General features: G+C 42.3%; 2 protein-coding genes across 3 annotated transcripts in view; one reads left to right on the top strand and one right to left on the bottom strand.

The window, feature by feature from the left end:
* Ate1 (arginyltransferase 1) overlaps nucleotides 1-207 on the bottom strand; it is a 114,781-nt gene extending 114,574 nt beyond the window's left edge. For both annotated transcript variants that reach the window (XM_032892459.1, XM_032892460.1), the window contains exon 1: nucleotides 108-207. In XM_032892459.1, coding sequence (XP_032748350.1) covers nucleotides 108-192 — 85 coding nt within the window. In that variant the 5' untranslated portion in view covers nucleotides 193-207. The remainder of the gene's footprint in view (nucleotides 1-107) is intronic.
* Nucleotides 208-11,266: 11,059 nt separating this feature from the next.
* LOC116893118 (putative uncharacterized protein ZNRD1-AS1) lies at nucleotides 11,267-11,794 on the top strand. The gene has a single exon (XM_032895056.1). It carries the CDS (start codon nucleotides 11,267-11,269, stop codon nucleotides 11,792-11,794), a length of 528 nt encoding a protein of 175 aa, XP_032750947.1.
* The last annotated feature ends 793 nt before the right edge of the window (nucleotides 11,795-12,587 follow it).

Below are 12,587 nucleotides of genomic sequence, written 5' to 3'. Positions count from 1 at the left end.
CTGGAGTCGGGTGACCAACGGCTTAAACCCCGTGCTAGAGACCTGCTAGGACGGAGCAAGATCCTGGCTGGAGCCGGCCACGGGCATCTGGACGACGGGACACTCACCGCACGACGCCTTGCCCTCCCTGGACTCGCAATAGCCGCAGTAGTAGCCGGCCTTCAGCCCTTTGTATTCCACCACCGAGGCCATGGCCGCCGCTGTAGGTTTGAGGACCGGCCACGCCTCTCAGCGCGGGGAACCCGGGCGGGAGAGCCGAGAGCGCGGGGGTTGCCGGGTTCGCGGCTCTCCGCCCGATCCCAGGACCGTCCTCTGGCCGCCAGCCTGGGTTACAGGGTGCGTCTCTGAACCGTGTGTTAAGTGCCCAGCAGTTCACTTGCTCAATCAACAGCAATCCCTATCATTGACGCAAGGTATCAGCCTCGTTTACAGATAGGGAAACTGAGGCTCCAGGTTGTGATTTAGTCATTTTCTGCGCTCTCTGGTTGAAGATTAACTTCTGCGACTGCGACTGCGCCTGACCACCACCTGTAAGCAATGGTGAGCTGGAGCTGGCTTGATAGTGAGGTTTCTAGAATCGAAACACCTCTTAGCTACAGCAAAATGCCCATTAACGAAGTGCTACTTTTATCTGCTAAGGGATTTTTAAGTATCACTCAAAAAAAAAAAATCTTTGAACTCTTCAGGCCGAACATGTACATAGATTGAATTCATTCCATGGGTCTCCAATTTGCAACCAGTTTTAAAGAGCATGTTTCAGGGAATAAGGGTGTGAGGTAAAGTGTAAATATGAATGCATACTTCCACCAAGGTAATATTCCTTAGTTTTTCCCTCTGGGTACACAGACGTTTAAATCTGTCTGGCATAATTTCCATAGTCGACAATAAGGTTAATCCCTCTTTGCAGGTCTAGAAAGTGCAATCAGGAAACAAACTTTGTTTTTAAATAAGTTTGTGGGTGTTTAGCCTGCATGTAGACATGTGTACCACCTTCATCCAATGCTGGAGGAATCCAGAAGGCATTGTAGACCCTGAAACCCGACTGGCAGACAGTTCTGAGCCACCATGTAAGATGAAACATGGTGCTGGGAACCAAACTCTGTGTCTTCTGCAAGATCATCGAGTGCTCTTAACCACTGAGCCATCTCTTCCGCCAGTGAACAAACTTATTTTTCCACTGTTAATGAAGCCCAGGATGACCTAGAACTCTGGACCCTCCTGCCTCAGGCTCCACTGTACTGAAATCCCAGGTGTGCACCACTGTACCTGGCTAAATATATAAACTTTTAAAAGAAATGTCAATGTTTTTGACTCTAAGGTTTTCTGTGCTAAAGATGTATCTAGTCAAGTTTAAAGGTTCATGACCTGGTGACCTACATTGCTCATAGAGTTGTTTAAGAACCTAACAGGTGACCTTGCAATACAGAAGATACCTTGTTGCAGCTCCAGTGCCCATATTTTTATATGCTTCATCTGTTTCATTTTTTATAGCAAAAATCAATGGATTGACCCCCAAAATAAGTTCGCACTACATAGAAGGTAGGAAGAAAGGCATTTTGACCTTAACCAACCCACACCCCAGAAATGATCTCACTTTCTTTTGAGAGACCCCCCCCCCATGAGTCTTAACTCAGAGCTGCGACAGCTTGAACGAGCCCAGGCACGCCCAGATACCTAAGGCCAAGTCACCGGTAAAACTAACAGACCATAAAAGGAAAGGAATGCAGAACGGACCAGGAGTACTGGATCTGACTCACAGGCCACCTGGCAGGAAGACATAAGCCCCCAGCCCCCGACATTTAGGACGCCCCAAACCTGCCAATGTGTGTAGCTATACCTTATTACCTCATCATGTGAAATAGCCAATCATATGTGAACATGTCTATGTGCCTCGTTTGAATCCACCAATCCCTGTAACTATGCATCTGCTTCTGTACGCCCGCTTCTGCACGCCCGCTTCTGCTTCCCCAAACTCTATAAAAGCCCCATGCTGGAGCTGCTGGGCGCACAAGTCCTCCAAAGAGACTGTGTGCCCACAGGTACCTATGTTTTCCAATAAACCCTCTTGCTGATTGCATCCGAGAGGACTCGGCTCGGTCATTGGGCGCTTGCTTGGGTCTCCTCCTGAGGGAAAGGTCCTCTCTGGAGGTCTTTCACTTTAAAGATTTTTATTTTTGTGAACGATTGTTTTGCTTGTATGTATGTGCACACCAGTTTGTGCCTGGTGCTAGAAGAATCCACAAGATGGCATGGGACTCCTTGGAACTGGAATTACAAGCAGTTGTGCTCTGCCTTGTAGACATTGGGAAATATATCCCAGCCCCCTGCAATAGCAGCAAGTGCTCTTAGCTATGGAGCTATGTCTTCAGCCCTTCATTTTTTTTTCCCCTTGAGGATAAGGTCTTACAATGCAGTCCTGGCTATCCTGGAACTCACTATGTAGGCCAGACATGCCTCAAACTCAGAAAGATGTGCCTGCCTCAGATCAAAAGGTGCTTCGATCAAAGGAATGCACCACCACTTTTTTTTTTTTAATTCTTTTTTTTTTTTAAATACTTTATTTATGTCCCATTACAAATGGTTGTGAGCCACCATGTGGTTGCTGGGAATTGAACTCAGGACCTCTGGAAGAGCAATCAGTGTTCAACCCCCTGGTTTCACTTTTCTTGACTTGTTATCCATCGTCAACCACTGACCAAAATTAAAGTGTATAATATTCTAAAATGAACAAGTCAGAAGTTTTAAGCTAGGCGTCCTTCTGTGGCAGGTGATGGAACTGCTCGTTGTTCCTACCTGCCTGGCACATGATTCATCTGTCCCACAGTTCCATGCTGTATATCACCTCCCAGCAGTTACTCTCCACTATTGACTGTCAATGTATTGCAATCTCTGTGTTCAAGTAGCCCTTATTTACCAACTGACATCAAAGCGTAAGAATAGTGATGCTGGCATTTGGAGCATGCCAAAAATCAGCCAGAAATTGCTTCTTTTAAGAGAAAAAGTGAAAACAAAACTCTACACTTAATAAGAAAAAAATTCTTTACTGAGGTTGCTAAGATACAGTGCAATAAGACATCTTCAGAGAATTGAAGCAGGGGGATCACAAATTGGGAGCCAGCCTGAGCTACAGAGCTACCATGACTCAAAACGATATTTAATTTTTCATAGACTGGACTCACATACTTTTGTTATTATGGTACATTGTCATTATGTTCCTGCCATTGTTAATCTTTTATATGCCTAATTTATACATTAAACTTGATCATAGATATGCATAGTTTGGGAGGAAAACATATATAGGATTCAGTACTGTCTACAGTTGCAGATATGCACAGGGTATCTTGAAATAATAATATAGATATAAAAAGATGAAAGGAAGCTACTGTACTCTCACTTTGCCTCAGCCTGAGCCAGTGTGCTGGAGGATGTTCCAACCTTGGACAATAATGAGAATGTCCAGAGTCCTTGGGCATGTATGTTAATTCACCTTGTATTACAGCAGCATTGCCAGGTGATGCTGTTGGGCAGAAAGGCTGATGAACTTGCTGAATGCCATGCAACATGACATACAGAAGGGATGAACGGTAGTAAAAAGAAAAATGCCTTTCATCCTAGCACTGCAGAGGCAGATTGGATCACTGTAAATTTGACGTCTGATCTATATAGTGAGTTCCAGCCAGCCAGGGTTATACAATGAGACCCTGTCTGGGGAAAACAAAGCCATAATACATAGTAGGTGTAGACCTATGTAAAACAATGGTTCCTGGGTGGCTAAATTTTGCTAAAAGCCAAAGACTTGTTTCTATTCTAGGCCAGATGAGAGAAGGGAAAAGCCAAGTGTCAATGCATTTGTTTCTCTCTATTAAAGGAGCAATACAGAGTTGTCTTTGTTTTTGTTTTTCTTACTGAACAGAATGAAGCTGATAACACTGCTCAGTTTCAATAACTCAGTAACACTGGCTTGTGTTACCAAACATCTGGTCTGTAAAGCACCAAGCACTGGTAATGTGCAGGGTTTCTGTGTGGGACTAGCAGGCCCACACAGTGCAATTACAGGGAGGGAAGTGAGACATTCTCCTTTCCCTCCAAAGGATTCTGTGAGAGAACCGAAGTTAAGGCAGAGAACAATGGGTTTGAGGGCAGAGAAGGGAGCCCTGCAGGGGACAGTGGCATAGTGAAGAAGAACACTAGTGGCAGGAAAATCCTGGAAGATGCGTTCCTCAGGAGACCTAGACTGGACTCCATCTTGTCAAGACCTGGCTGCTCAGCCTGTCACATACTAGCTACATGAGGCTACTGAGCACCTAACGTGTAGCTTATATCACTGAGGAACAAAATTAGTTAACAAGTACCAAGCAGGGAAATGGCTGGTGAGAAAGTAAGGGCATTTACTGCCAAGTCTGATCATCCACACGTCATCCTGGGACCCACGTGGTAGAAGAGAACTGCCGTTTACACATCCTCCCCTTCCACTACAGTAAAAAGGCACTCCACACATATACTGAAACTGCAGAAAATAATGAAATCAGAAAGGGAAAGAATTCCCTTCCGAAGCCATGGAAACAGGAATGAAATATTCTGAGTATTCTAAGAAAAACAAAACCTAGAGTTCTATATGCAGACAACTGACCCTTCAAAAGTGAAAGAAAAATCCAGAGTTCCCCATCGAGGGATGTGTTTCTAGCCTGCCTGCCTTGAATAAATCGTATATTCTTCAGGAAAAGGAAACCAATGAAGGACAGGTAATTCGGATATCCTAAGGAAAGGAAGAGCTCTAGACAAAGGAAAAAGATGTAAAATAATTTGGTCTTAAATCTTAATTGCTCAAACATAATGACTGATTTTGAGATAATAGCAACTTGTATTCAGTAATTATATTTATGGGTAAGTATAGATAAGTTATGGATAATGTGGGAATTACAGCATTGGAAATGAATGGCAGTAGGGGCTATAAGGATGAGAGATAGGAACTGCAGACGCCCTGTCACAATTCATAAAATAGTATAGTGTATTTGAAAGAGAACTTGGATTAATTGTAAACATATACTACAAATTCAAGGGCAACTGTTTTTTTTATATTTTAATTTTTTTATTAACTTGAGCATTTCTTATTTACATTTTGAATGTTATTCCCTTTCCCGGTTTCCAGGCAAACATCCCCCTAATCCCCACCCTCCTGAGGGCAACTGTTTTTAAAAAGAAGAAGTGTAGTTGATGTGCTAAGTTAAGTAGAATCCAAATCATTAAAGTTCAGGAAAATAAAGATGTTGAAACAAACTTGTAGCTCATGCCTTCAGTCCCAGGATCCAGTACTCAGGAGGCAAAGGCAGATGATTCTTTGTGATTCTGATCTACATCAAGAGTTCAGCCAGTCTGTGCTACATAACCATACCCTACTTTTAATAAAAAATAAAATGAAAAGGTTTATAGAAAAACAACACATATGGCAACAATTCAATCAATCGTTACTTTAAATGTCAGTGACCTCAATCCACCAATTGGAAAAAAAAAACAAAATGTCCCTGGGCAGGCACAGCTCCATGATAGAGTGCTTACCTATGTGGCACATAAACTATAATCCATCAGCTAGAAAGTAGAGGCAGGAGGAAACCAGTGGAGAGGTTTGTCTGGTCTACATAATGAGGCTTTTCAAAATAATATCACCCACTGGAAATTCACTTTAAACAATAGATAGTTGGAAAGTAAAATATTTGGGCACAAAGGCATTTATAATCCTTTCTTACCCCTTTAAATGTCCCTGGGATCATTAGGATTTTTTTATTGTGTCCTCTTCTGGAGATCAACCCCCGGGGCTTGTGTCTCTTGTCCTCTATTACCTCTGATACTAGAACTTTCCTTAAAAGACACTGCCCTAACTAAAGTCAACTTGACTCAAGCTAGAGTTATCTGGGAAGAGGGACTCTATTTAGGAGAAAATACCTTCCTAAGATTTGCCTATAGGCAAGCCTGTAGTACATTTTCTTAACTAGTGATTGATGTGGGAAGGCCCAGCCAGTTGTGGATGGTGCCACCCCTGGGAGGGTGGTCCTGAGGTGTATAAAAAAGCAGGCCTAGCAAGACAGTAAGGAGCACTCCTCCCTGATCTCTGCATCAGTTTCTGCCTAGAGTTCCTGTCCTAACTTCCTGTAGAGATGAAGTGTTACCTAAGAACTATATGATAAAATAAACCCTTCTTCCCCAAGTTGCTTTTGGTCATAGTATTTATCTCAGTAATAGAAACCTAACTAAGATAAGAAGTAATTGAGCAGAAAACATAAAAGACAAAATAGGAATAGGCCTAGAGTTACTAAAGAAATTTAACGACCTTTGAATAAAGAAGTCTGTGCCTATCATGGGTTAAATGGGAAAGGCCCACCACTCATCTTTATCTAGGGTATCTCACAGTTATAGAATCTAACACAAGGTCCCAATGGGTTTGCTAGTAAGTTCTACCAAGTATTTAAGGAATAAATCATTCCCATTCTCTGCAGCTTTTTACAAAAAAGAAAAGCAAATGAAATATGTTCTAGCCTATTCCAAAAGGCCACCATTACCTTATTATCCAAACCAATGATAAAACTTTAGAATTTGAAGTTAAAAACAACACCATTTATGTTAGCATCACAAAATCAAATGCTTAAGTACAGATCTTACACAAATAAGCAAGGGCTACACTCTTAAAAACTACAAACTGAAGTGAAAGAAAAGAGATTGAGGAAATGTTAAAATAATGCTCATTTATTTTTTTAAAAAAATGAAAATATTGCCATACCAGTTTCTGATAGCTTGAGCTTTAGAGTAACATAATCCAGTCAGAAACACAGCAAGTTATTAAAAGGTTATGAGCATAAGCAACCTGGGTTCTTTTTTAACAAGCTGTCTTAAAAGTTTGTATGGGCAGCCCTACAAGCCAGAATAACCAAATACTGAAAAACAAAGTTGGATAAGTGGCGTTACCTGACTTCAAACATTACTGTAAAAACTAGGGGAATAGAGCAAAGAGATGACTCAACAGTTAATGTTTTTGGTGCACGCCTTTGATCTCAGCACTCAGGGAGCAGAGGCAGGCAGATCTCTGTGAGTTTAAAGCCAACCTGGTCTACAGAGGGAGTTCCAGGATAGCCAGGATTTCTTATAACTAAAGATATTTCGTGATTTTTTTATGTAGTAAAATTTAGTATAAATCTCTTTCTTCTTACCATAAAGAAAATACAACCCAAGACATCTTTCCTGTGTGTCAGCAAAGTCTACTTTTATAGCCTTGCTTCTGGAAGCCTGCAGTTTCAAGCACTTCTTTGCAGACAACACATTTTGAGAGGGACAGATGTTATTTCTAATAGATAAGAAGCCAGGTTGTAATTTAATCACAATTTCTCCTTTCCACACATCTCTAAGAGCTAGAGATATCCCAATGGGCTACAGGATAATTTTATTGGGATGAATAATTTCCACACATAACAGGTCATGAATTAAGTATGATTTTCACTAATTTGTATTTTAACACTGAGGTCCTTTCTGCTTCCTTGTCTTTAAATGTTGGTCAACTATGAGCATAAATGAAATAGTGTGACTAAAAACATTATTAAAACCGCCATCAAAGCAGTATTTAGCTAAGTGCCATACCAGCTGGGAAATGGTGAGACCATATCTGGTCCATCAGAACATACATTAGCCGCCAACAACACAGATATGTAAGCTCACTAAGTTATTTCTACTGGTTCCTGTCACATCTAGAACAGTTTATATTCTAAAACACAAAAACTGAAAAGATGGCCTCAGTGTTCTTAGAACTGTCTCTGACTACGTGTACTGTAGCTGAGTGCAGAGGGAAGTGCATTGCTTGCCAACAGACTATATCATCATACACCACCTCACAGTGGGCTCCTTCCGGGACAGTGATGACACACAGAAGGCACTGACTGCTCTGTGTTGCCTTAGAAACCAACCCAAGGATCAACAGTGGGTAGCTGAAAATCTGAATTGAAGGCAGAAATTCTTTACAGACCAGAGAATGAGAAGTTCAAGCTCAGGGAGGAGAGGCAGTGGGAAGGAGTAAAGAACACGATGCTATTCATGAAGCTGGAGAACAGTAGAGCGATTGCTGAAGCCAAGAGCGCTGAGGGGAAAGAGCGCCAGACCACAGAGCCAGCACAAGTAATCACTGGGGCTTCGAGAACATGCAGCAAAAGGCTATCACAGCAGAACACAACACTGAGGGCTGTCACCTCACAGTCACCCATGGTGACAGACTCAGAGTGGTTTGGTCTGAATCCGGAGGAACAGTAAGTGTTCCCTCCATTTGGGATATAGGCAAAAAAGACTGTGGATACGTCCACATCTGGGAACCAATGGAGTCCCATAGGACTCGCCAGCCTAAGGAACTAACACCCTGACCACTAACAAGCCACTAACTTTCGTGGTTCCATCCTCCTTTGCCATAAATAGGAATAATGACCCCTAACCTCGTAAGACTGTTCGAAAGATTAAGTAATTCCATGTATGCTTATATAGCACTATCTGTTGTAAATCCAAGACATGTTGCTATAGAAACAACATAAACTCTTAAAGTAGTATTGGAAATAAAATTAAAGACAGATGATGAGGGTTTTATACAGTTGTTATAAAACCCTTCTGTTGCTGATAAGCCAGTGTTTATACTTAAGTTGAATAACAAAGCACTATAATTTCCACTAATCAGGCTAATAACTCCACGACGTCTGCCTGTGACTTAATCCTAAAGAACAAACTTCCCAGCTATATTTTTCTTCATTAAGCTTTAACACTTGCCTTCCAATTGTTTCATAATCTATTTAAAGTATAGATTTTAGAGTCTGGCATAATGAAAGCAGATCTGAGTTACAGGCCAGCCAGTACTATACAGTGAGAGCCTTTAAACAACACGGGGCTCAGCCACTCAAAGCAAGAGTCGCAGCCGATAAGTAAAGTCAACTTTAAGTGATAAAATCATGGATCATTATAGTTAGGCAACTATTGTGGGAAATCTATTATATGTTCTATGTAACTTAGTTACACTTCAAATTTTGAAATTTTTCACATCAAAACTTATTTTCTTCTTACAATATATAAACGCAGTGGATTGTGGTATTTGAAATAGTAGCAGAAACTCAAGTCTTTCCAGTTTTTTTTTTTTAAGTTTTTTTTTTTTAAGATTTATTTATTTATTACATATGAGTACACTGTAGCTGTCTTCAGGCACACCAGAAGAGGGCATCAGACCTCATTACAGATGGTTGTGAGCCACCATGTGGTTGCTGGGATTTGAACTCAGGACCTCTGGAAGAGCAGTCATTACTCTTAACCACTGAGCCATCTCTCCAGCTCCACGTCTTTCCAGTTTTAAAGGCATTTCTGGCAGTTACAACCCCAAACAAAATATGACTCCTTCTTTAGACTTCAATCGAATTTGCAAGCATCCCTTCGTCATGCAAAGACAGAAGCTAAACACCAGGAACAGACTTCCGTCTGTTGGCAGAGCGAAGGACCTCTGCTACCCGTGAAGAGCTGGTCCCAAGTCAACTCCCTAGCATAGCTCATCCCAGAACGTGTTTCCTGACACCTCTCTCCAATCCCAGTATAATTTCTCTTTTCTAGATTGGCCTGGGCTAAGAGTTCTCAAGACCCTCGGATTGCAGTCGGACCCTATTCCCCACTAGAAAAGAAAATTAAGGTGAGGAAATATTTAGCGTGAACTTTGGGTTCTGTAATAAGATCTATTTACTGGAGGAAATAGAAGTTGGGAGTCCATCCTCGGGCTCACTTCCACATTTGGTTCTTTGAGCAGTGCTGGCTGGACAACATTGAACAGAACAAATACTACAGGGCTGGTTCTAGTAAGAGATAATACTAAAGAAATGGTGTCCACAGACTGTGACGTCACAACAGGATTGGGTTTCCTATGAACACTATGGAAGGTTGGAGGAAGTAGTGTTAAAGTGCTTATCAGAGAGTTCCTGATGTGTGTTTAGGAAGAGTCTATTCACATGGGAGAGAGAAGACTCGTAGGAAACAGAATTCAGTGTGGCTGAAGCATAATGTCGGCGGTGAGCTGACAAGGAGGTTTGAGAGTTAATGAGAGGCTGCAGACACCACACTGAGATTTGAGGTTCTCTTCTAGAGTAACCCTCTGCCCCAGGGTTTATGCCAGAAAGTAACATGCTCAGATTTATGTAATAAAAAGATCACTCTGGCTACAGTGATTAGTTTGATGGGCTTGGGGAAGCTGGGACAAATGTATGGACTAACACCCCGTGGTGGGGGCAGGAGGATTAAAGGAAAAGGTAATGGAGCTGCAAGTGATAGGATTGAAATGGTGGACACTGAAGGAAGAAGCAAGTGGAGGTGTCAAATGCAGTGACCAGGTCTGAAGCCGAGAGGCGAGAGCAGGGACGGGCCTTGACAATGTGGTTCAGCACTATTGCTGCTCGAAATCAGTGCCTGACACACGGAGGAGCACCGTTTAACCAACATCCATATGAGAAAGGGTAAAGATGTGAGGCAGAGAGAAGGGTAGCCGTGAGATAGGAAAAGAACAAGGGTATTCAGCAAATGAGATAGCAGAAGGGATATGACGTAAGGAAGAGTTTCTCTTATTGAGAGCACTTGTGCTATGGTGTCTTACATGCCAATTCAAGGGGGCCCAGTAGGTAGTTTTGATGATACAGAAATGAAATCTTTGAAGCTCAATAAGCAGGTGAAGAATTCGCCTTTATAGACAATAATATTTCCAGTATAAAAGCAAGAAGGTAGAGTCTGGGTAGATGGGTGGTGGCTCTGATGGTGGGAAAGGGGGTGTGCTAGGTGCTATTTTCTCAGGGAAGCCTAAATGAGAGTCCTGGCCTAGGAGGGACTATGGCTTGGGGGAGGGGTGTAGGAGTGCCAGACAAAGGTTAGTCCATTGGGAGCTGTACTGTGGAACTAGAATGAAGAGCATCCAACTTAAAAAGATCTGATTACTCCCTCTGACAAGGGTTTAGGTGGCACCCATGCTTCACGAGTGAGAAAACTGTTAGTCCAGAAGTTCCAACAGGAGAGTGAAACAGTTGATAAACTTAAGACCATGTCTTTTGACTTCCGGTTTGCTAAAGCAGATTCCTACTACTATCAACGGCATCAGGAAATGATCAGAGAAGCATGGAATCACAAACCAGACTCGGAATGGGACAATAACCCAGAGGGAGAGAAGAAACCAAAAAGCAAAAAACCAGAGAATGGTAAAAAACAGGACTACCTAGTGCCCGAGAGGGAAATGAGTCAGATAGAGAAGCACATACACAGAGCTGAGCGGGCTAGAGGCCTCAGGGACCAAAAATACCGACTGATCCCTCAGAAAATTTCAAATGAGATGTTTCCCCCAAAATCATTAGTGCCAGAGGACGAAAAGAATAAAAACATCCAGAAAACACACAAAACCATACCCAAAAAGCCTAAAGTAGAGTGGGCGAAGGAGCAGATGAAACAACACAAAGACCGGATGATGAGAGGCAGAGCGCTCACCGAGCAGAGAAAGGACCAAAATAAGATGCCAATGTTAACCAGCCACACCCGCCCTCACTTAAAACCCAAAGGGAAGAAAAAGGAAAAGAAAGAGTTTGAAAAGGTCATAGCTTATCCCATCTACCAGCCTTCCAACGAATCACTTATAGAAGTGACAGTTCTGATGGAAAAGTCGAAGGCGGAAAACGTACAAAAACCACTCCAAAGGGAACTCCTGAGTATGCCACCATTTTTGAAAAGTCAACTAAAGAGAAATAAAAAGCTTAAGCCATCTCCTTGAGTATTGTCCTTTCTTTCTCAGACTAGCATCTTTCATAGTAACCAGTACAAGGAACTTATAGAAACCAGACATTAAAGGGGGAAATGGCAGCTCTACACACACACACACACACACACACAAACACACACACACACACACGCCTGGTGTTGGAGACACAGACTGGTGTGTTGAGACCACAAGCTGTATGTTTCATTTTCTCTGGGCTAAGGAGTAAGAAACTTAAATGAGGACAGAATGACAGCTAACGGTATAAGACTTGGGGGGGGGGGGTCTAGTTTTTTGGGTTTTTTTTTTTTTTGTTTTTTTGGTGATGGTTGCATGCCCCATTGATTTTAAGATACCAAATCACACCCCAATTGAATTGGATTAAGTGTGTACTCTCAACCAAGCTGTTCTGACAGAAAAAGAAAGGATCGCTAGTGTTTACAGAGCAAGCAAATCCTGAAAATGTAGACAAAGGGCCTATCATCCTGCCAAGATTCTAAAGGTTGTTACAAAGTTTACACTTCTAAAACCCTGCAGGCAGAGCAGGGGAGACATCTCAGCAGGCGAGAGTGCTTGTTACCCAATCCACAGGACTTGAATTCAGATCCCCAGCTTTCATGTAAAGGTCAGACATGGACACACATGTCTGTAATCCCAGTACTCTCATAGCTAGATAGAAAAAAGGTGGAAATAAAATCCCCAGAAACCTTATGGGCAGTAAGTAGTTCCCGGTGCGGCAGCAAACAAAAGAAACCCTGCCTCAAAAGAGGTGGCAGGAGAGGTCTGGGACCCAAGGTTACCCTTTAAC

Source organism: Rattus rattus, chromosome 2, assembly GCF_011064425.1.
Source record: "Rattus rattus isolate New Zealand chromosome 2, Rrattus_CSIRO_v1, whole genome shotgun sequence".
In the NCBI taxonomy this organism is placed as follows: domain Eukaryota; kingdom Metazoa; phylum Chordata; class Mammalia; order Rodentia; family Muridae; genus Rattus; species Rattus rattus.
The sequence above is the reverse complement of the archived record's forward strand: the minus strand, read 5'-3'. Positions and strand labels throughout refer to the sequence as shown.